At 41.9% G+C, this 25,979-nt stretch overlaps 1 protein-coding gene across 11 annotated transcripts in view; it reads right to left on the bottom strand.

Moving 5' to 3' along the window:
• Positions 1-25,979, bottom strand: part of ehbp1 (EH domain binding protein 1) — a 155,598-nt gene that overhangs the window by 95,847 nt on the left and 33,772 nt on the right. For 7 of the 11 annotated variants that reach the window (XM_042433039.1, XM_042433045.1, XM_042433046.1 and 4 more), the window contains 5 exons: positions 12,170-12,335; positions 8,212-8,393; positions 6,011-6,150; positions 2,212-2,352; positions 1,032-1,296 (listed from right to left, as the gene is read on the bottom strand). In XM_042433039.1, the coding sequence (XP_042288973.1) occupies positions 1,032-1,296; positions 2,212-2,352; positions 6,011-6,150; positions 8,212-8,393; positions 12,170-12,335 (894 nt within the window). The remainder of the gene's footprint in view (positions 1-1,031; positions 1,297-2,211; positions 2,353-6,010; positions 6,151-8,211; positions 8,394-12,169; positions 12,336-25,979) is intronic. The other 4 variants (XM_042433041.1, XM_042433049.1, XM_042433047.1 and 1 more) reach the window with 1 other exon arrangement.

The raw sequence follows: 25,979 nt of genomic DNA, 5'->3' as shown, positions 1-25,979 counted from the left end.
ACTTTGCGCAGCAACAGTAAATAAAAAAACATTGTTTACTATTTCTGATAGCCCAGTGTCACACCTGTTCTACTTCAATTGATTTAAATATGTGTTTTAAAAAAAAATCAAAAAGAAAATCCACAAACCTGTTCAGTTTTTGGATAGGAAACACATTGTTGTATTTAATGACATACACTTTTCTTTTAACTGGGAATTCCTTACTGAACTAAACTTGTTTTGATACACTGAAAGTGATGAGTGGTGTAGAGTGGTAAAAGGAAGGAATGGAGGAAAAAGAAAATAATAAAAGTGAGAAAAACAGGATGAAAGAGAAGAGAGGTTAAGTAAAAATGAGCAGAGCCTGGGGAGGAAGTTACGGAGGACAGCAAGGAGGGAAAGTATGGGGCAACAAGTTGATAGGAGGAAGGGAAGGAATGACAGAGGAGGGAAAGGAGGGAAACCAGGTTAAAGAATGCGGTGAAACAACAGGGTCCTTGTTCCCGTTGAAAGAGCTGCCTCGTCACTCTGCCCTGGTGAGGGGGCTACAAGTACCCCTCTAATAAGGAGGGGTCTTACAGGACTTAGCCTGCCAACAGTAACCAAACTAGGCAGTCTAGATCCTCCAGGACTGCTTTTTCGTATGGACTCCTTACAGAGATGTAAAGGAAAGCATGTCAGTTGGCTATTTTGTTCAACAGTCTAGGTAAGTGTGTTTATCTGACTAACAAACAGTATGACGTGGATTATTCTACTGACATACATAAAGAGTTTAATGAACTGTATACACAAAGAAAGCAGCTTCAGGTCTTTTTATATTATTAGAAGTGTAAATGAAAGTTGGAAAAACAGTGAGTAAATATGCACAGTGCACACTCTTTCCTTACTCTCATGATGGAAAATAGAAATAGGTTTGTCGCTTTCATCTTATTAAACATATTACCTGCAAAATGTGAAGTTTTCACAAAGCAATGACTGATTTTTCATGTCAGCTGATTGTAAAATGTTGGAAAATTGGGATATAATAGAATAATAAAGGAATAATGTCTTACTCATCAAGCTCCTCCTCCTCGTTGTGGGTGGTGTCGGCGTACAAGTACTTGCTCATGTCGACAGGCCGCACCCCTACCCTCTGCCTGGGCTTTGGGGGTTCTGGGTCTGGCTCAGGGTCCATGTCCTGGTCCGGCTCATCAAAGGGGTTCCCTGGGGACGTGTGCGTCTCGAGTTCATCTGGTTCACTGAATGGGTTTGAAGAGTTGTGGTCGTAGAAGGAATCCTCATCAACCCGCTGCCGTAAGACGGGCTGGTCAGGAGGTTCTGTTTGACGGAGAGGAGAGAACATCAACTGGAGATACAAACATACTATACTGGGATTGGAAAAGTATCACAGACTCAATAGTAACTTCTTTATTTGATCATCCCGTCGAGTTAGAGAACTGGGCAGCAGAGGGGGGGCAAAATAAATGTGTCTGTGGTCCCAGAAAACAACCAAGCATTATGGATTTACCTGTTCATTTGCCTTCTCATGTTGTGTTTTTTTAAGAAGCTTACAAAGAAACAGCTGAGCCACAGTACAACACTAAGTATTTCCCCCCTATGCAGTTCGATTTCCCACATTTGGTTTACATTAGTTAACTTGGAAGAAAACTAAAACTTGTTCAAGCACAGTTTGAATATTATAGTGCTGCTCGCTGGGCCACAAACACTGAGGACAATTTTGCTTAATTTAACAATTCAAACATGCTTTGTGTGTACACATATCCACAGAGCCTGACAGTATCAGACACATGTACATGCCTATAAAAAAATAACAACCTTATCATCCCTCGAAACAAATAAAAGTAAACACGTTATATTTCCATACTGGTTTAGTATTGTCACACAAACAATAAGATTCAGATAAAAGTCAACTTAAACAAGCAAGCAAGCAACAAAGTGGAGACTTTCTGCGTGTGGGAGCATGCCATTCAAAAACAAATAATCCATACTGATACACCTGGCTACTCAAGGTGGTCATACAAAAATATTGGTTTAGCTGTATGACTGAAAGTACTAAAGCCTACCTGCTATCGTTACACATGACTACACACATTCACCGTATGTGTGCATCCAAACCTTCAACTCCACTGACACTACCTTAAACAAACTACTAAACTTTTACTGTGTTAACAATACTTGATAACATGATCAAAGCCTAAAAACCATGTCATGCGCTGACGGTGTTGAACATACCTTCCTCATCAGGATCACCGAATGGGTTGAGGTTGTTTGGGTCATGAAGGTGATCGTCAGGCTCATCAAAAGGATTGGTGCTCATGGCAGGAGGCGTGTCCTGATCCTCGTCTTCCAGGAAGTTCAGCTTGTTGATCAGCTCTGTTGCCGCAGAGTCCAACATAAAATCATATAAATGATGAGGAAGAGTGACAACAACTGAGTCGAAAATAACAGCTATGAAACAATTAAACTCCCAAAACAAGACTCTGAAATGAATACAAACATTCACAAACCCAAATATACCAAAGTCTGCACTTGGGAGTGAACCACAAGCATAAAGACCAGTTCAGTTTTGTGCGAGTAATCCCTCTTGCTGGAGAGCGCCGCCTAAACTTCGCTGTGCTCCTCCGCCACCTCAGTCCACTTCAATGCATGTACAAGCAGCAGTGGCATTCTGGGAAAAGTTGTGCGGTGGTATGGAGGGTTACCGTGGGAGACGGCATGGAGTTGCTATGGAGATCCTAGTTGGAGAGGCTGAGACTTGTCCACTTTATCTTCATCGTCCTCACTGTAGCTCAAACGGATGCCGCCAGTGTGTGGGTCAATTTGAAAAGAGTGTAAATGCGTGTGAGGTAGATGCCAAGAAGTGCAGCTGAGCGCTACGTGAGAATCTGAGCAAAAAAAAAAATTGCTGTGAGTGTGAGTGTGTGTGTGTGTTTTGGTCTATATGTAGTGTTGCTATGTGAAGTGGTGGTAGCTGATAAGAAGTGCTGCTCTTTTGCTTGCCTCTTACTGACAACATTCATGACCCATTTTAGCTCATGACAAGTGCACGTGTGCATGGGTGTGTGTTTATGTCTGTGTGCAGCTTAGTTTGTGACTGTTTTCTATCCAAGCAGAACAACCTGGAGGCTAAAGTAGAGTAACTTAGGGATACAAAAAAAACCCTCAAATGAGCTCAAATGTGTTTTATAATCACAGATCTTTTTGTGTAAAAGCTCCTAAAATAAGTTTTGGGTTTGTCATGTGTTATAGACAGCAAACAATAAGCAGATTTTCATTTTAGCCAATGATCCAAGTTGTTTCACTCAATAGTTCATCCTTCACTACTGATGAGGAACTAACCCGCAAAAACATCTAGTTTAGTCTTTAGCCAGAATGAAAACCTGTAAACTTGGCCCTTCACCACACATAGTTTGAGACTAATTTCATGCTGAGCCTTAAGACAAGAAGTTACACTAACCCCAACCTGCCTGCATCAAACTTAAACTACATCTACAGTAAGCCAATTAAATTCTAAAACACTGTTTTTTGTGCTAAAACAGCATGTATCCATACCAGGCATTTCAGCTCGTTTCAGCAAATACTTCTGTCCACATTAAAACGCCAACACGGGCATGCACAGAGAACAGACGAGCAGGCCATAGAAAACCAGTGAAGAAGTTTTCTGTTTTCTGTTTCAGCGGCGGCTTCCTAACCTTTTGAATTTGCAAGCAGATTACAACAATTAAGCGAGAGTTGTTTTGTTACCGTTTCGACAAAGCTCCATTTTCCGCCGCATACACTATAATGCCAAGCTGGCGTTCTCAGATTTACACGCTCGTTTTAGTCTGGACGGAGAGAAAAAGATGTGTTTACAAATTTAGTGTGGACATGGTCTTAGCAATGTTTCACTTTGTCACTGTGAAGCGGCTCACCAGATTGAGGCCCCGTGAGAATCCCACTGATCCAAAAACTTACTGTTCAACTGAAAACAAACAATATTTAATTCCAATTTGAAAACAAAGCAACACAACTTTTGTCTTCCAGAAAAGCTCTTTGTTGTGTAAGAAGAGTTCATTCAGATACCATTAACCTGGTTTGGTTCACTACCAATTGCAGTTGAAAAACAAAGAATAGGAACCAAAAGGATGAACACCAACACATGTGTTCACAACACCTTGTACATCACATCACCACATGGACCAAAATAAACTATAAGACCACAACACGATCACAATATCAATGTCAAGGAGGATCAGGGGATGGGGGAGTTGAACCAAAGAGAGATAAAAAAAAAAAAAAAAAAAAAAAGAGATTTTTTTGGAAAAGGAGGAATTAAGAAAAATGTGGTAATGAATGATAAAGTAGACGTTACACAAGGTTCACAAAACCATGTAAGAGGAGTCAGGAAACACAGGATGAGAGAGGTGAAAGAAAGGTGAAAAAAAGACCTTGAGAGGAAGCGGCAGGCTTAGCGGTTGCTTTGCGTGCTCGCTTAAGGACACCACCATCATCATCATCATCATCATCATCCCCATGTAAGCAGCTGAGGGCATTCAACTGGTTTACTATCTCTGTAAACGACAGGGCCATACAGGAAGGGAGGAAGGAATAATAGCAGTGAACAAGGCAAAATAATACACCCCATGGAGAATATCCACACACGCACACACACACACACACACATACACACACACACACACACACACACACACACACACACACACACACAGACAAACACCATTTATTTGCACATTCATAAGGAAGTTAAGATGAATGAATCTATTTCAGAGTGTAGACCTTGGTTTATATTTGTAGAATTATTAATATTGCTAAACTAGCTAGCTAACTACCTGGGAAGGTAATACTTGACTGACAGAGTCTACAAATATATAAACCAACACTGATATTTGTGTAGAGGGAAACATATGCTGTAATGCTGTATGTACACACAAATATATCACATGTTTTAGTTATGCTTTTATAGTCGAGGTTGCTAGCTGTTTACCTTGGTAAGCAGAAGAACATCTAACACTCATTCACACACAACTGACAAACACATACATACTCAAATACACAAACAATACACACACAAAATATATATTCACGGAGGTGTAAAATACATCCTTTTGGGTGTAAAATATCCTATTTTCATCATTTACATACACTGTTTGTAAAAGATGAAAAGAGAATATATGATTTGCAGGATATGTGTTGGTTAGCCTAGTGTTAGTGTCACTGGGATAGCTTGCTGGCTTGTTGGATAGGTAGCATCCAAGGGGGGAATATGATAGTGGGGAGTTTTGGCAGCTTTGTCAGGCCTTTGATTCAGAGATGCACGCTAGTGAAGCATCGCTCTGGGCGCTCAATGCATATACATATAAATGAGAAAAAGAGCAGGGAAGGGAAAAGAAAGGAGAGAAAGCATGAAGCTTAACACGAGGAGAGAAGAAGGCGCTTTGAAAAGTTGGATTAAGCAAAGCAGGAAGAAGCGGAGCCCATACATTAGACCTCGACATGTATGTATAGAAGGACGCAAGCAAGCCACTGTCAAACTAGCAGTTAACCAACACAGGAAGGAGGAGAACGCGAGGAAAAAAAGGGGAGAGGGGGGAAAGGAAAGCCTACGCATAAGAGGATAACCTGCAGCTGACACAATCTGTAAAATGAAGCTCATGAGTTCACAACGTCTCACATGTAGGCGAGCACGCACACCGGCACGCACAACTTAAGGAAGCATAAACTTAGAAAAACAACAAAATCAAGAAAGTTGATGCCCAACATGAAGCCCGGGTCTTGAATATTCTGGTCTGGGTTGATTACTCAGGTGGGTTAGAGATGTTATCCCGGGGGTAAAGTTGTCAGTTTGGGAAGATTGCAAAATTCAACAGGACATTTGGACATCTGCCTGTTAAAATTAGTTTCACGGTACGCTGATTGCTGCAAAAATGGCTCTTACAACAACAGATCAACTTACCATTAACTGAGCTCATATGATTATGCCATATATCTGTCGACAGTCTTACTCATAAAAGCGATATGTGCTTGTTTTCACCTGTGATCTTGGCAGCCTTCTCCTCCTGGTTAACCCTGTTCTCCTCGTCCTCCTCATTCTCCTCCTCAAAGTCGTCCAGGTTGCCGATGTCTGCCTGCTTCATGCTCATCAGGCTGGCCAGGCTCTGCATGTCCTCATCACTGACCATAAAACACACACACACACACACGAAACAAACAGAAACTCATGTTCAGCAACACTTAAAACAGATATATACAGCACATATAATACAAGTATAACGGTCTGAAAAACAAGCTCACTCTTTAAAGCATACAGGCCTTTACATTTTTATGACATAACCTAAATAGATTAACAACTAACAATTCATAAATTGATTGTATGAATGAATGAAAATCCATCAGCAGTTTATTTTCAAGGTCTGCTAGGAGACACACAATTCAACCCAAAGCTCTCACCAACACAGCTGCTGATAGCCAGATCACACGTGAGGATTATCATAGCTCCCTATCTCTCTCTTTCTGTCTCTACCTCTTTCACCACTCGTTCATTTCTTCACTTCAGACCTCCGTCTCTACACCTTACTCTTGTCATAAAAAAAAGAAAAAACTTCTCACATTTTAAGCTTTTGTCTCTCATCCCTACACAACCTTTTCCCATCCAGCCTTTGCCTCTTTATTTCCTCCCTCACTACCACTTTATTCACAGATGCATCAATTTCTACATTATTTCTTGTATTTTATATAGTCTTGTGTACTCCACCCCTCTCACAGTCCTTCGAAACCACTGCTCCATCATAATCGCTGTATTCTCCTCTCTGTTCTTTGTGTTTGGTGTTTCCCCAGGCCCAGAGGCTCATTTGAACTGGTGTGATGGAGTTTGTTTGTGTGTGGTCGACATCATTCCCCGAAGGGTTAACAAGGGTTACGCGCCATCGACCCGCCGTCCGTGCCACAACAAAGGCCTCGCTGCTCTGCTCTCGCTCGGTGTATGTGTGTGAGCGCCTGTCTTTAAATGAAAGTTGCTGCTATCAAATTAGAATGAATAACAAACGGCAAACACCGTGATTGAGAGAGTGGGAGAGTGTCTCCTCAAATGAAAGTTGGTGGTATCAAAGAGGAATATGTGAGAATGAATGAAGAGCTGCACTGAGTGGGTAACAGAGGGTGTGAGTGTACATTAAACTAACTAACAAATATGTGTACATACGTTATATTATACATTTTACATTTAGAGTACATACTGTAGATCAATAAAACAAACATAATTACTTTTAGCATCAAACCGGACTCTTTAGCTTGATGTGATTCTTTACAGAGCTGAGGACATTGACTTGCAATCAAAACTTCAATACTGGCATATTTCAAACGTCTCTGGTTGGAAGTGACATGAAAAAGAGCTGAAAGAGACGGGTTTTTAATGTAGAGACTAACTTCCTGCTTTTATACTGTTGTTTATCCGTGTAGCAGTATCTACATCACGCTAGCTGTGCGTCACTATATAAAGCCAAGGAGAGAGAGGTTATATGGCTGATGTGTCCACTGCGTGTAGGGTTTTGTTGACTTGAAATCTCACTTATAAAAAAATACTTATCACATTTCTAATTTGACATTTGTAGCTTCATTGTACTTTGCAGTGGTTGCAATCTTCGTTGCTGTTGCAAAGACAGCCAAACGTAATATTAGCAAAAATTAGCCAGGTTCCAGACATCTGAATCAATGCCTGCATCTCTGACTTGCTCAGAGATTTGAACTCATAGAGTGAAGTGGAACGAAATGGCGATTCATTCAAATTATCAGGATAGAAGAGAATTTGAACCAGTTCCAAAGAAACATGCCTTTTGGTTCTGCTTATCCCTGTGTGAAAGGGAAGTTTGGACGTGCTGCTAGTATGTCTACATCACTGGGCACATGTGTCAACATATGTATAGAATATATACAATATGGTGGACAGGAGCAAGCTTCCCAAAGACGGTACTTATACTGTGTATGCATATTTTCACTTTACCCTTAAACTAAAAATGTTGTTCATGACAAATAACATATTTATAGAAGTATAAATCTGCAGAAAATAAACATGATTCTGGCTTTCAACATCTTTGTTTTCTTTTCTTGTAAGTCAAGAATCTGAACAAGGTTTCATTAAGAAGCAGAACCGATAAAACAGGAGCAGAATCTGACTTTAATAAAAACGTACATGATACCATTCCCTACTTAGGAAAGGTGTTACATGAGAAGACTTACGTGGCCTTTCCCTCACGGAGAAAGATGCAGGAAAGGGAGAACTGCAGCGTGGCCGACACCACCTTCTTCGACAGGGGCTTAAACTTGAGTTTGACATCTGTCTGTGTGGGCATGGGACTGGCGTACTGCTTCATGTTTATACTGCTGGTGGCCAAGGCCTTCCTCCGCCCTGATGGAGACTCCTGTAGAGGAACAGAGACATGAAGCACACGCAGGTGAATATAGGCCCATATTGCAATGCAGGATCAGGTGGAAAATCAAGAGGAAAAAGGCAGGAGAGAGGCATTTGTTAATTTAATGTGAGGACATTCTGGGAGATGTAATTGATTTTGTATAATTGTTGTCATCTGTTTTACATCCTCCTTTGAGGAACAAGTACTTGAGGGGTCAGTAAAGTGTGGAACAATTAATTTTAATACAGGGCGCAGAAGGTGAAGCTGAATAAATATTTTCATTATCACCAATGACTGTGATTACAATATCTAGACAAATAATAGTGTATTTGGACACTGTTGGTTGGTAAATCCAGAACAAACTAAAAGCTGGGCCCTCCTGTGTTCCTCATTGTGAATTCGGTTGTGAAATCCTTCCTGATATTTCCTATCAAAGGACCTCGCTGAAGCCATTTTTGCTGTACTTCTTTTCAGAGATGTGCTCTGAGCCAGGGGCTAGCAGTCAAATTGGAATTTGGGAATATGCCACAGACCAGGTGATAAGAGTTATAGAATCAGTGACAGTGGTCTATGTGTGTGTGTGTGTGTGTGTGCTGTTCACCAGAGGACAGTGTGTAGAAAAATAAGAACAGCCGGAAAGCCTTGTCACTGACTGCTAGATATGGAAACTAAACAGTTGGGGACGTTCCAGCCTTTTGTCTGCCCCCCCTCTCTCTCCCTCCAACAAAAACTGATGGGTTTTGTCTGCTGCAAGTCTGGCTATGGAAGCACCACGCTGTCAGTGAATAGCAGACTGGTTCACCTCCTTGCTGTGTTGATACCACTGACATACCATGTCCCTCTTTTCTGTTTTGCCTCCTCTGTTTCTACAGATTCTGTTTTTGTGATGGGAAACTGACACATTTTCCTGGTTCAGTGATACGTGTTCATTTGCATGTGACGAGGGACTGATGTTAGAACCGAATGCAACGTGAGGGTCAGACACTGGTGTCCCTTCATAAGCCATGTGGAATGAAAGCAGCAGGAAGTGGTAACACATCTTCTCCCTTTACATCTGTTTCATTTCTCTTTTTCTCCCTTTTTGCGAGGATGTTTAAAAACAGCATATATAACTGTACACACACCTACACCCACACACACACACACACACACACACACTTGTGTTATTATACCTTCTTGTCTCAGCTGTGAATCGAGCCCGGAGGATTCATCCTCTCATGCGCACAATGCCGAACAAAGCAAAGCAGCTAGTTCTCTTTCACACAACACCAGTTTGAGAGCACATATACATATACACATACGCTCCGGCGTGTATGGTAGATAAAGCGATACGAGCTCTTTACATTGCCTGTTTCCTGATGTCTTCACACACAAAACACACACACACACACACACACACACACAAACCTCAGAGGCTCACACTCTGTGGGGAAAACTCAATCTCAGCCTTATCGCTAAGGACCGCAGGGTATTCATTCATATACACACACAGACATACCCACACAGAGTTAGTATCTGTACAAAGTAGTAAAGCTATCGGTAATATAGTGAGACACTATGTAAGCTCCAAATAGAGACAAGAAATCTATGGGCCAGCTATAGGAGCACCAACATGGTATGTAAATGTGCACAACTTCAATTTTCACTATTAATAACTATATATTACATTACATTCATTTGAAAAAAATGCATATTAAGCAACATATTGTTGTGTTATTACAACACATTATTGGCATATTTGCTATATTCAATCAATGAATAAAGCTAAAAATTGTCAAGAAGCTGACACAAAGAACAGTGCAAGTAGCTAATTTGTTCCTTAAATCGTTGAGACGTAGGATAAATCGTATTTTAGCAACCCTAGTAAACTTAAGTTAAGTCTCACTGTCAAAAGAACCGGCTAGAATCCGACATAACCCAAAACTTGCTCCAGTATAACTCCATGGTTGGGTTCTCTTACCATCCCAGTGGAGAAATGTTCTCACTTTTGTTTTTGTTGAGCCTTTCCTGTTTTAAAAAATATTTCCTTGATGTCATAGCAGAGTTTGTGGTGTAGCAAACATATAGCACTATTTTTATATCTGCTTGTTTTTCTGTATTTATGAATATTTTCTGTTTTTTTCTAAATATGGCATGCTTTGTAAAATTAGTGAATATGTTTTGGTAAATTGCTTGCATTTTCTCATTGTGCGCAGTGTGTTGGCCTGTCTTCTTCACCATTATAATCACATGAAGTAAGGAGTTCTTTCTTTGATATGAGGTCTTAAAAACAACCAGAGGATTGGCTGATTGAATGAGTTACTCTGATTTATTCAAAGTATCTATTCAATTCAGGCTTCAGTACATTTTTATGAACATAACAGGCTGAGGAGATCAAGCAGTTGGCATGTGGGAGGCAACAGGGCCAACAGCAGTCTTGTCAGTAAAAGGCTGATTCTGTTACTATACCTCCAGAGCTACTGTCCACGTACATTTGGACAAAACATAAGTTCCTCTGACAGAAATTATCAGTATCAAAGATTAGAAATGACTGTTCCTCCAATCCTCATTCCCCTGTCTCCATTCATATATCTCCTTCTAACCCTCCTATCCTTCCATCTCTCTCTATCTTTACCTTTTCTTTCCCACCTGCTCCTCGCACAGACCAATAATTGTATATATATATAAAAAAAACTACAGAAGAATCAGACCGGCTGACTAGAGAGACCACTTGACATTTCGTGCTGACATTTGAGCCTTGTCACTACGGCTGGGGAACATAATGACGTATCATCGCCCCACCACCAAGCTTGTCCAAAGAACAGCCCATCAGGAGAAGAAGAAGAGGAAAAAAAAAAAAAAACTCCCTCTCCACCTCTTATCTCTCTGCAGATTACACCCTGGCTATTATACTAAGCTAATAGCGCATGTAGATACTTTATGAATGAATTTGCCAAATGCACCAAACACTTAAGAAGAGGGGATTTAGTAAAAAGGAGGATGGGGTGGAATAGGGGGAGGGGGGGGGGGTCTTGAAAAATAGGAAATACTTAAGGATATGCAAATACCCCTGCAAAAGAATGGAATAACCGTTTCAACAGATTTGAGTAGGGGCAGCAAACAATGGAAATCTGCTCTATTTCCCCGGATGCTGCTTGTCAATCAATGTGTGTGTGTGCATGTGTGTGTGTGTTTGAGAGAAGGTGAAAAGGGGGGGGGAGTGGGGGGGTAGCTGGGATTAGGGTGACTGGGAGGTTGTGACAATGTGTAAAATGAAAGGGAAGGACAATACAGAAGTTTAATTTATTACAGAGAGGATAGGACTATCAATATGCTCTCTCTTTCTGAGCCCAAAGAATGACTAAGTACCTGTGTGTGTGTGTGTGTGTGTGTGTGTGTGTGTGTGTGTGTGTGTGTGTGTGTGTGTGTGTGTGAGTAGAAAGTGGCACAGAGAGAGAGATAAAGAACGACAGTGAAAGAGAGAGAGGATGGAAAGAGTGAGTGAGGGAGGGGTGATGGCTGTATGCTGCCCCCTAGCTGCATCTCTGTACAAATGCAGGTCTTGGTTAAAGACCCACAGTTACCTCTGACTTATAGCACAGTAACACACTCGCACAAACCAGGCCAACATGTGCCAAGACACAAACATTTACACAGAAATCACTACAAGTATGAGCAATCAAACCTGAAACCTTCCCACACATACTTTGCTCTGCCTATTTTTTTTTTCCACAATAAATGACGCTAAATGAGTTTCATTCAAGACGGGACTGTTTGGGTGTATTTGTATTTGTGTGTTAGAGTACCAGGCCTGCCCCTCTCCCTTGGTGCCAGCTGGCCCCGGATCGATCCACAGATGCTCCCCTGGTGGGGGGGCAGGGGTCAGGGCAGGAGGGGTGCCCGGGGGTCCTGCTGAATCCCTCTGCCCCAAAATGCCAATGGGACGGGCCGGAGGAAGGAGGGGTAGAGATCCTTTTGTCACCGAGAGATGGATTAATTAGGCTGAGTGCTAAAAGAACCTGGCTTCTTTGTATAGACCTGGTCTAACACAGACACACACACACACACACACACACACACACACTGACAGGGCAGTGTTAGCACATGATGAACAAAAAGAATAAGTGCCACCAAACACACACACACACACCAATCAGCTAATGGCTTTTTAACACAGGTCACCAGTCAATTGGTTTTTAATTTTAACAAACATGGTCGATATTCCCTATTGATCCATATATTACCACTTTTACTAACAATCCACATCAACGATATCTATTCTTAAACTGACCATTGTTAAAGATAATATGAATTTTATACAGATTGTTGGTGACAACTTTCTCATTAGGTGGTACTCATCATTGTTGGCAGTAAAACTGATTTGTCAATAAGAAGAAGAATCCGGTTAAAATGTTTTTAAGGAAGATAGACAGATGACAAAAACATGACTCTGGTATCAAAACAATGATGATAAGTGATGAAATCACTGGTTCCACATCAAGCCGATGATTATCTGACTTAAGCCTGGTGCCACAAAACAAAACAATCCTAAACTGGGTGAAAAAGGACAAGCTGAGGTCAGTTTCACTCTGAATGTAGACTACAGCACATCTGAAAAGTCAAGTATTTGACATCTTATTTTGCAATGAATTGTTACCCTAAAGTAGTTTATGGTGATCAGTGAAACTGCAGGAGATGGATGAGTCCTTCCTCTCTCTCTCTCTCGTTATGAAATGTGTTGACTGTGAAGTTATGTGAAACAAAACGTCAGTCTTAAATGGGGCTAATATATAAAGCTTAAACATTTCACCCCTCACAAAATCGTGCACAGGCCTTTGTAATTTGTATTCACACCCGCTCAGAAAAAAAACATAAAAGCCAAACTCAATTTACCCTATAGAATAACCCTTAGGTAGCACCGATTAGCCCTCCGCCCCAACACCCAAAATCAGCTGGCTCTGGTTGAATTCAGCAGTCAGCAGATTGAAGGGGTGGTTGGGGGGGGGGGGGGGCACCGCGTTATTCCTCTCGCCTCAAGGTCACAGTTATTGGAAATGGAGACATCCAATGTGCTCACATCTCTTTTTGAATCCGCACACAATGGAGTGATTCCTCTGTGTCAATTTGGCCTCCCCTGATAACTGATAAGGCAGGCCTTTTTACATACCACCTATGAATACCCCACTATAGGCGTTATAGACACACACACACACACGCATACACACAAAGATTAAGACCAAATTATTCATCTGCTACTATTATATGTGAGGATTTATTTTTTTTCCCCGAGCAGTGTGTATGTGTGCATTTTAAAAGCAACAATGGACATAAAAGGCATGCAATACTATCACTGTGGTTATGTGAATTACAATAACAATGGTTTTAATAATAGAATGAACTGTGCAAATGGCTTTCATGTGTGTTGTCACTAGGACACACACGCACACAGCCTCTCTCTCTCACACACTGCCACACAAGTATGAAATAGGACCACAGGATTTCTCTTCACTACAACCATCTCGTGGATCAGATTTAACTCCAACCTCACAAAATCTTTCACTGACCACAACCTCGTCCCCGGGGGGCGTGAACAACAAAAAAAAAAACAACCAACAACAAGGTTGACAAACAGTGGAGGGAAAGTGAGAGAAGACGTGAGTGAAGAGAGCGAGAGAAGAGCGATTAGTCACAACAAGAGCAGGATTAGGCTTGTTTTAAAAAGGAACAGACGGCAGATTACAGCACAGTGTGTGCCGTAGTTTTGGATGAATATGGCTTAGAATGACACTGAGCTCCAGACATAGAGTCCTTTTTTTGTAAAACACTAAGAAACTGGATATGGGATCATTGGATGTGGTGCCTACAGCCAGGTACAGGAACGATCAGACTATACTCACGAGAGAAGATGAGCACACTCATTAGCAATGGCGGGGTAAACATATACAGACAACGGCAGCAACTGTGCACCAACAGCTAACACTTACAACTGGTTCCAAATCTGTTAGAAGGTTAATGAAGGAAGATCTAAAGACAGGATTGGTCTTGCAAGTGTCCTTGAGCAAGACACATAATACCAACTACCAGTGTACTAACTCAAGAGTAGCCATTTTGACCTCTGTAATTGTGGAACATTCTGACAAGATTTTTTTCAATTCATTATCCATTTTTCAGTTGAAACCTGTATGTCTCAGGCATTTCCTTTTGCTGGATATAAAAACATTTTTGTATGAGATGTGTGGGCGAAGGCAATTTCTGCTACTATGCTCGATGGCATCACATTGTAAAACTTGCTAATTCATTTCGTTTGATTTCCAAACAGATTATATCTCTTGCATCTGAAGTGCAAATGTGCAGGCGATATTCTGTGTTTGCCAGGCAGGAGACTCCAGTTATCACACATATTAATAATCAGTCAACAGTGTGTTTGTGTGTGGTGTATGTGTGTAAAAGAGAGAGAGAGAGAGTGGGGGGGGGGGGGGGTGTAAAGTGAGAGAGCAAGAGAAAGATAGAGAGAGGGAGGAATGCCTTTAATGCAGGGTTGCCTCTGATGGCAGCAGATGAAAGGAGAAGAGTCACAAGCCAACTAGTCCTTAAAAGGCCTAATCCTAACTGGGAGAGAGGAGTGTTTTACTGGAGACTGACCTCTTGTTAGTTTGCCACACCGAGCCAAAACGCACACAGAAATACACATGAGAACTAAAATATTCCAGAGGTTGAACAGCATTAATGAAACCTCCAGATATAAAAGCAATCATCTCTACACAGTACAAGTTAGCAGGTTGAAGGATCGTCCCTCTAACCGAGGTCACACTAGACTTCAGTGTATGTTTATGTCTTTGTGCTCTGTTCAATATGATTATTTCTGACAGGTTGTAGAGATGCACCTGACATACACATGATACTCAGTGCATCAATGCAGCTACACTGGACATGTACATGACAGCCATTAAACAATGTGCAAACAAGCAAAGTTAAAACTAGACAGGGAGCAGGGGAAGAGCAAGACAGATTTAAGTAGATGCAGATTTAAATTAATATATTAACATGAGACCCTGTGTAAACACTGGGGCTGCAACTAACAATTATTTTCGATTAATCGTTTAGTCTATGAAATGTTAAAAAATGGCGTTCAAAATTTCTGAGAGGCTGCAGTGATGTCTTCAAATTTCTAGTTTTGTTTGTCTAAATGTTAAGATATTCAATTAACTTTCATATATGAAAAGGAAAAATAGCAAATCTTCACAGTTGAGAAGCTGCAACCATCAAATATTTGACAATTTTGCTTGAAAAATGACAGACAATTAATCGATTATCAAAACATTAATCGTTGTTGCTCTAGTTTATATGGTCAAAGTCCAAGGAGATTTATTGTATGATACAAACTGTGCGTTTTGTCCGACCAAATATTTTACTGACAATTATATAAAACAGAGTAAAGCAGCAAATCCCAACTTTTGAGCAGCTAGAACCAGAAAATGTTTCATTTGCTTGATAAATGACGACATTCATTGATAATCACAATTCTTATAAATTAATATGCTGTGGATTGACGTTAGTAATCATTCTACTGAAATCTGCCGTTTTCATTCAGCTTTTCTAATTAGTCAGCATCATAATTCATAACCAGCAAAAATGCTTAGATAGAGACCAAGCCAGTATCTCTTTCTCCCTTCATTTCTTTCCCTCCCACCCTGCCTCCCTCTCTTTCTCGTCTTATCAGTGTGTCCAGGGTGCCCTCCTCTCTTCTCCTCTCTGGGTCTTTCTTTTGGGTGGCCCTCAGTGCCCCCCACACACACTCAGACCCAGAGCATGCACTTCAGACAGGGGGCTAATGGGAAAATAAATTACCAGCAGGCAAAAGCCCTGGCTCTGCACTTCTGCTGGAGAGAGAGAGAAAGGGACATGGGGGGGTTTGGAAAGAAAGGGTGGGAAGGAGGGGGGGTCAGGAAATGGAAAGAGAGAAGGGTGGAGAGGACGAGAGAAGAAGACAGAGAGGTGGATAGCAAGGAGAAAGACGGAAAGAGAAGTCGAGAGAAGGGAAAAAGATTGAGAAAATGAGGAAGATGGGGTAAGGGAGAAAGAAAGACAGAGCCGAGAGGGGGAGGGAGGGAGAGAGAGAGGGAGATAGGTCGACAGGATTATAGCTAGAGTTCATCCCTGGTCTATGAAGTGCCTGCTCATCACTTTTCCCACCATTTCACCATCTCTGGCCATCATCAAGGCCTAAAATGGCCAATAACATCACCACACACAACACACACACACACACACACACACACACACACACACACACACACACACACACACACACACACACACAAACAGCCACTGAGCCAACACCCCCCAGTTACTGTATCTGGGATTGATTACTTCCCCTGCATGAAGCCGAAGTTCAGATATCAGGACGGCAGATTCACCATGGTGGCGGACAACGGTGGACAAATTTGTCAAGGGTGAGGTAGGTGGTGTGTCCGTCCACTTTTGACTGGTTGTGTGTGTGTGTGTGTTTAACAGAGTGAATGATGACAGTGGTCGACCACCCAAGTTCTTTCACCTCATTTTATATTACACACTCTGACACGCAGACACACATCTATTGCAGTAAACTTAACCAGTGCAACACAACTAACACAAAGCTGACAAAATCGGTCTCAAAACGTCACTGTGAAAGCAGGAAAATAGTCTCTGATCGGTAAAAAACTAATAACAATACTGGCTTAGTCACAGTTATTTAAAAAAGTGCTTTACATGCAGGAAACAAAGGACATTAAAGGATATGACTGGCGATTTAAAAAAATTTTCTTATTGTCAACAACTCTCATGTGCAGAGCCAAATTATCAATGAATTGATCAACTTACAAGTATTATGTGTGTATCCAAAGCCTGATATATCTTATTTCTGTGTGCTACAGACCTCAATTGTTGTCCAAAAACTATTAAAAACATGTCAATGAGTCACAATGCTGCACTGGATGACATGTTCCTTGGCCACGAAGACTTTGGGCACGTTAGTTTGTTTAGAAACGGCTCCAAAGACTACTAACAGCGATCACGTTTTCAGTCTCCCGAGAGTAGTTCTGTGTAAGGCAGACACTACTGTGGATGTGCGCTAACGAGTTTCTGTTAACAGCGCTTCACTAGCTTGTTGTGCTACATATCACAGCCTCTTGACTTTGTACTACATTGTACCACGGAGGTCTACAGCACAGAGGAATAAGTGATACACACTCAATTCATTGTTGGTTTGGCTCTGCACATGAGATTTATTGACAATAAGAAGAAAACAACCATGCCAGCCGTTAGTTTTGCCTTCTTGGGAGTCACTTTACCCACTAAACTGTCATTTAAGCACCTGTTTTAAAATGTATAGTAGAATAAAACCTCTTACTACGCCACGCAACTAAAAATAACAACAAACTTCCATGAAATTGAAATATAATCACATTCCCAACAAAGTTTTGTGATGGTTATATGGTGATAGTCCTCCCATTTTTGTTTTAGTTTCACCACCACACGACCGAGAAGAGGATGCTATCAAGCTCAAGGGTTTTGGCTGATAAAACTCCCACAGGCTGGAACCTCTATATTCCAGAGATATCAAATGATGATTTCCAGTTAAAGACAACAACAGGATTTTTTTTATGGAATCAGATTCTTCATATCCACTCAATTCTCACTTTAAGGATCTGTTTGTTTTAGCTGTTTTAGGCAGGCTGCTGAGATCTGACAGGGCTATGATAGGGCCCTAATCCAGAGCAAAGCTGATTTGCTTAAGGGGGCGGGGGGTTAAGATGGCCTGTGACAAGAAACAATTGCCCCAAGTGAGAGTCTGCCTCTCTCCCACCCTGCTCCATGACAAAGGTGTACTCTCCATGCTAAGTGACAAATCTGGGGAGACAAAGAGCATTAGCAGGGTGATGCTCTGCTTCAGTGCCTCCGATTGTGGCCAACTCAAAGAGAATCTAATATGGATTTTTAAAAAAAAAGGAGAGGGAGAGATTAGAATGAAAGAGAAACAATGAACACCTTCTACCAAGGGGGAATTAGTGGAGGGATTGGATAAGGAGCTGGTGTGCCTTAGTGTGTGTGCATGTATGTGTGTGTGTGTGTGTGTGTATGTATGTGCATGGGTGAGCGCTTGTTCTTTGAAATTCCTTTTTCCAAGAAAGAACAATAGGGTTCCCCAGTTCGGTTTGTTTATTCTGTTTATGTGCATGACACACTCACACACAAAAACACAAACAGCTCCCTCTCATATCTAAATGTGTACACTGTGGTTGAGCCGTGTAGTGTTTGATCTGTTTCAGAGTGACTTAACATTGGTGAAACAGCAGAATAACTTTTAATTTACAGATTCATAGATGACTTATAACCAATAAGCATAAAGGGCCCATCATACTGCCTCCACACTAAATTCTACTCCTATCACTGCTCATATAAGAGATGCTTAGAAAGACATTTAAATGCAAATGTATGTGTTTGTATGTAAGATTAGTAAGTTGTAATTTTTTTTTTTGCTTTAAGAGAATTTATAAGATAATTTTGAGAAGTGACACACAGCTCTCTCACAGAGGGAATGTGTCCTTCACCACATCTCCTCAACACCCATGGGTGTATGCCTTTACTGCAAGTAACCTCAAATTCCTGACACCTTCACCTCTGGGTGCGGTACTCTGAGTACAGATTTATATCCCAAACAGAGACAGAGCATGTTTGGGGATCAGTCTAACTGTCAGTGGCTGGCTTAGCACTGGCATCAGAGCACATCATAAGACCCTATTCATTGCCACTTAGCAGAACAGTCGCCTTAGTTTGCCAGTAACTGTGTGTATCTGTGTTCACTCCCTAAAATGCTCGTACACAAACACACACACACACTCGCACGTACTCACCACGAGCGGATCTTGAGGAGATAATGCCAAACAAGTCACCCTACACACAAGTTTAGCCTAAGTTCAACACTAACGCCTCTGTGCATGCATACATATTCTTTCGCCACCGCCACCCACGCACACACACACACACATATCTGCGGAACGAACAACCCGCCCACGCAGACCCAGCGGGTCAGGCTTGTGGATAAACAGGGGGATTTGCTGGGGCCAGTGTTTTGCGGGCCACACAGGCCTGTCTCCATCGCAAGCAGCCATCTTAAGACGCAGAGAGGAAAAATAAATAACCGAGAGATGGAGATAATAACTGTTCCGCTGTCGACGTCGTCCAATTGCACCTCGCGTCGCACCCGAACCGTCTGACCACCCATCATCACCATGTAACACATGACACCAATAACAAGGTGAGATGAGGATGAAGACAGGGATTAGAGTCGACCAGGGAGGAGCAGGGCAGTTGACAGGATGTGAGGCCATGAAGTGATAGAGGACGACCTCAGAGATGACTGATAAGAGAGGGTGTGGCAGCCAATAATGTACAAACAAGAGCCTTCAATCATATATCAGGACTGTTGAGAGACATAATGGACAAGAAATAATGGTTCAATACTTCAAGACATCTGGAGCTTATATGTTAAAATTTGCAACTGTGTAACACAAATATCACAAAATATTATGTGCATTGTGCAACTTGAGTGTCTGTAGTAGTTCAGGACTGGATGTGAAGTTGCACATCAGGTTTTGCACACAAAGAAAAATGTGAAGAGCAGACAGTCAATGTGCGGCATGGCAAGTCAGCAACACCTAGAACAAATTAGTCTCGTGATACCAGACGATTGGAGATCTCCCAACCTACCAGTCATCTGGGGATTTGTAAATGGAAGGTAGTTGCTTGAACGGTGGCAAGAACGGCCTCTAACAAACCTAAACGGAAATGATGCTCTCCCCCACATTCTCCTCCGTAGTGAACTGCGTGTCACCGCCCCGATATGAAGGGCCGCCCTAAAGACTTTGGATTGGTTCTGCAATGCAGGGTTTTTTTGTTTTTTTTAACTCTCTGTTTCCACCCAGTTTTAACAATGAAAGCCAGCAGATCTGTCCTCAGTCTCTAGTTGAGTGAAGTATGTAAAGACTGACCTGTGAGTCCAAGTAAAAATAACATCTAAGTCTACTTCCTTTCTCGCTTCTTTGTCTCACTCTGCTCTTTCTATTTCCTCCCAGCCTCTCCTACCTTCACTGTTGCTGGTTCAAGGCTCGTTTTACACCAACCCCCCCAAACAACCTGATACAGTAGACACCTTTGCTGAACCTTTCCAGCATTTGTGTTTGTAAGTGAATGTGTGTGTGTGTGTGTGTGTGTGTGTGTTTGTGTGTGCCTGGATGCGTGTGAGTCAGTATGTGTCTTCTGGGTCAGCTTGGGGACAGGAGGCAGTAACAGGAGGAGGAGGTACAGCTTGTTTTCTAGATTGGCACAAGTCTGTACACAGTGAGCTGGCAGTCCCTGCGGGGCCAGGACAGGCGTGGCCTGGGACAACAGCCATCATCATTCTGTAACAAAAATTGATCCAGTATTGTAGTCCCTGACATTTTAATTGAAATAAATATCTTGTTTTACTACCCTGTATTGCAATTCAATATAGTACAACAGTTATTCATCGTTTTACATTTGTTGGTTTTCAATCATTTTAGCCTTTTTTATAGTTGACAGTAGTGACAGATGGCGTGCAATGAAAATCACTGTATGGAGTAAAACTGAGAACATTGAGAGTGTGTGGTATGTAGAACCAGAGTGCATTCATCGATTAGTTGATTGACAGAAAATGAATCTGCAACTATTTTGATAATCGAATAATCATTTTTTGGTCATATTTTAAGGAAAAATGCCAAACATTTGATGGTATCTTTAGATTTTGGACTTTTGATCAGACAAAACAAGACATTTGAAGACGCCATCGCTATTTCAATCAACCAGTGTTAGCTAGGTCAAAAATGCTCTGCATGCGGAGGGTGATTTGTACATAGAAGTACTGATTAGTTAGGCAAGAGCAGCGACAACCATCATGTTAATGAAAAAGGAGACACCTACAGGGACACACACCTCAATAAAACAGTATTGTAATTATTTTTATCTAACTTTTTTTACCTCTTGTTTTGAGGAACATGCAAGTCATGACTTGACTTGACTGTGACTTGAAAGTTCCTTCATTGGCAGGGATGCCATTACACAAACAGATCTCGATCTTGAGTATACTAGTATTAGCTTGCGGTGCAGTATTTAACAGCGGTGCGATAACGTGCCATATTTAACTTTGTCATGCCGACCAAACATGATGCATTCCCCACTTTTGGCCAGCCAATTGCAAAATAGTTCATCTTGTTTAGGCCTGTTACAGTAGCACTCCCCTTCTGTGTGTCAAGTGTATATATGTCACAGCGGTGAGATGCATCATCATCCTTTAAAGTTTTGCCAAAATATTACAAACATTGTTATGAAGGTTTGAGGGACTGATCCACAGTCTGTAACATCAACATCTTGAGTCAAAACACACACACACAAACTTCAGTTAGGACATCTATCATGTGAAGGCCACACAGGCGGAAATAAGGATGTTTTCCCTGGTGACACTTGTGTTTTGATGTTTGCTTTGGGGTCAAACGTCACACTCTATGAGGCAAAACAAAAACCTGTTTGGGCTGGTTTAGACTCCACATGTGTGTATGTGCCAGAAATGTATCTATAAGCATCATGTGTGACAGGATGCCAGTGTGTGAGATTTTATACTGTATGTGTGCACACACGCTGTGAGCCTGTGTGTGTGTGTCTATGTGAATATATGATGGAGAGACACTTTGTGTATGAGCCGGTGTACATGTGTACATGTGACTGTGTGTGTGTATTTGCAGCAGTGTCTGGTGACATCTGCTGCGTTGTTGGCTGGGAGCGGAGCGCAGCGGGCTGCAGGAGCCTCAGACTAAGGAGATGAAAGCCGAGGTCACAACCTGGACCAGTGGGACAAGACACACTCGCTCACACTACACATGAATAAAAAGTCACACATGCAAACGTAAAGACCTCCACACGCACACGAGCAACATACACAGACTGCACATGTGCATGGCGTACGCACAAAAAGACACACACTGCAAACATATGTCTCTCTCGCTCTCACACACACACACACACAGTATGCGGAGGGCATACAGGAACACAAGGACGAGAGACTTAAGTATGAACAGGACCAAGATAAAACAGTGAAGCAGACAAAACAATACAAAGAGAGACTAAATACACGCACACACGCTCACACACATACACAAAAACAGAGAGAGTGAGAGAGAGTGAGAGTGAGAGTGAGAGAGAGAGAGAGTGAGAGAGAACAGAGCATGAAAAATATGACACAAACACAGAAACAAAGCCCCACATCGTCAGGGGCAACAGTTTAATCAGTTTAATTAACAAACACATGCATGTAAGCAAAAACACACACATACACTGATAGAAGATATGGTGTGTGTCGAAAATTGTACATAGCAGTGTATGTGTAAGCATGTGTGCTAAAAGAGACAATATATTTAAGTACAGGTGTGAAATGACCAGGGATGCAACTTATTTTTTAGTATTGATTAATCTGCCAATGATTTTTTGGATTAAAATATCAGAAAATAATGAAAAATACACAAGTTCCCAGAGTCCAGGTGCCATCTTCAATTAGTTTGTTTTGTCCAAAACCTGAAGATATTTAATCTACAGTGATATAAAACAGAGAAAAGCAGCACATTCTCACATTTGAGAGGCTAGAACCATTAAATGTTTGAACTTTTTGCTTTACTGGCTTAAAGGTTTACTCAATTATCACAATTAATGTCAATGAATGAATGAATTTTGTCAACTCTAGTGTGTTAATGCTTATGCTTACATACAAATCACACACTAGCTCAAGTATAAAGATACAATATCTCACACAGATACCAACCCACATACGCTCAGATACAGTCACACACAAACATGACACCTGCACAGAGACGTAGTTGGAGACACACACACACACACCTCATGGCGGCGGTAGCGGTTAGTCAGCAGACCAGCCATGTGACGAGGTGGTGTGGTGTGGATTAGGGGCCAGTAAGCCTATTAAGGCGACAGGAGGGACCACCCGGCCTCCATAGCCACCTACAACCCACTAACACACACACACACACACACACACACACAGAGCACCCTAAAACGTAACTAACTGGACACCCAAATACATAGCTCTCCAGACACAGGTGCAGTTTCTCACAAAGACACCGACACACACACACACACACAGACAAGAAAGAAACACACCTTTTCCATATTTTTTTTGCTGTGAGCCTAACTGTGTGTCTTGATTTTCTTATTCAGCCCACATAAATATTTTATGCACTTCAATGCAAGAAAATAATACATGTTGGCTGCATACTGGCAGAAAATGGCAGCATTTAGAGTTGTGATAGTTATGTGTGTGCCCTCTAGTGTGTACTTGCTGTGTGTTTGTGGTTGTGCGTATGTGCCCGGAGAGGGAGGGGTCCAGGCATGGGGGGTAATCACCAGCATCTGTTGCCTCTCCTCAGGGCGATTAATTAGATTAAATTAATTTGGAAAGCGTGTGTGAATGTGTGATCCCATACTAAGAAGCCCCCCTACCCCTCCCAACACCCCCATACACACACACCCTCACACACAATAATTTACATCCTTCCAGCTTTCTACTATAAAGCATATATTATTTAATATCAGCTCTGTGAGCACACATGAACGACCCAAGCGAACACACTCACGCTCTTCTTTCCGACACAATAAATTAGAGCCTTTTGAGTTCTCCAAACTATTTAAGAAATGGGAAACGAGCAAAGGTGAAAACTTTGGAGACACGCATGCACACGAGTGCAAATTAATCCCAATTTGTCGGCCTCGGCACGGGAGAAACTTTTGGGATTTCATACTTCATACCAGCTTTTGTCACCTTTGCGTGAATAGCCGAGGGCTGAAATAATTGTGTTTTTCTTCCCAGAGGCCCAGTCAGCGCTCACAAGCCACTGGCCTACGTAATGTGTTCCAGACAGAGAGAGGGGAGGGGTGGGGGCAGTACACACACCATGGGTATGTACAATACAGAGAGAGGGTGTGTGTGTGTGTGTGTGTGTGGAGGTATGGAGATAGTTTGTGGCCTGTGTGTGTAAGCGGATGGGTGTCATGGTTTTTCACTGAGTGTGCGCTGAGATGAGTGTCAGTATGTGATTGTGTGAGTGTGTGTCAGTGGGAGGTATGTGGTGTGGAAATGGCCTTAATGGAGTTGGATGTGGTCCACAATAGACAGGACATCACCTCAGAGAGAGAGGGAGAAACGGAGAGAAAAAGAGATGCAGAGAGGGGAAAAGAAAGCAGTAACAACATGGCCGAAGGGGTGTTGGAAACATTATCATAAGCCACAGTGAAAATTCCTTAAATAAACAGTATGTAAATAAAGTCAAACAGTTGCTTATACATGCTGCATTTACATTTGTAATGCCTCCAAAATGGTCTACACACCTTTCCTTTGGATATCAAAACATGACAGCATTCTAGAGAAGACTATAAGGCTTTTTTAACCTTTTTGTATGGCCATGTGACAAATCTTTTGCCCTTTATACAGCAGGGAAGAAAAAACAGTCACCTCTATGATTGTGTTGGTTTTCAGCATTAAAAAAGGCAGTTAAAGCTGTCACTACTTAACGTGGTAATTTAAAAAAAAAAAAATCAATATTTAAAATCTGGCAACGTGTAGCAGACAGGCTGTCAAACAGTGTGAGCGGTGATTTGGCAGAGCAGCCATAGATTTGGAAATTCCTTCTTTTCTGAGTGACATTGATGTAACGCGAGTGAAGAAGGCGAAGTCTGAATTGGGAGGGAGAGAGATGGAGGAGGAGCAGGAGAGTGGGCCTTGGAGTGTGTGTCCCTGTATATTCAATGTATTCAGACATGATAGCTTCTCACTTTAAATACAACAGGCCTGTGTGTGCGTGTGTGTGTGCGTGTATATGTGTGTGTGTGTATTATATAAATCCTCCCACAAAGCTTTGAAGATGAGGGAAGTTGGTCTACCATCTCCAGCTTTGGTTGATATGCAAACGCAGAGAGAATACACACAGACATACATACACACATTAACCCCCTCATGCACATACACACACAAAAGAGCCTGTCAGCACAATACCTTCAAATATAGCCGTCCAATCTTTTGACTCTCTATTTGCCCACCTTTTTGATAATACGCGCCTATTTGAAAAAGGGTGAAAGGCAAGGGTAGCATGCAATTTAGAGATACTACTGTGTAGCCATTTTCAGCCTGCCACCTCTCCCTCCCTCTCTCCATCGCTTTCTCTTCTTTGCTCTCTCTCCATCTTTTGATTATGCGATTCGACTTGGCAGACGAACAAATAGAGGAGAGAAAAAGGTAGTGTTTGACACTGCCATTTTCAATGACAAAATACAATCTAGCCAGGGCCAGTAATTCGACGGGGAGGGATTAGCCTAGCGCGAGGTTGGGCCCCCAGATTAAGACGAAGCCAGAGCACGGGGATCTTGAATTTCATCATCTCCGGCGCTCGGGCACAATGGCGTATTCTTCCCCTTTCTCCTCCGCCGTCTGATGAGGGGTCAGGAGAACTCACCTCTCCTCTTCTTCTGCTCCTCCTCCTCCTCCTCCTCCTCCGAGCAGCA

Source organism: Thunnus maccoyii, chromosome 14, assembly GCF_910596095.1.
Source record: "Thunnus maccoyii chromosome 14, fThuMac1.1, whole genome shotgun sequence".
In the NCBI taxonomy this organism is placed as follows: domain Eukaryota; kingdom Metazoa; phylum Chordata; class Actinopteri; order Scombriformes; family Scombridae; genus Thunnus; species Thunnus maccoyii.
This window is presented reverse-complemented; position numbering and strand designations above follow the sequence as displayed.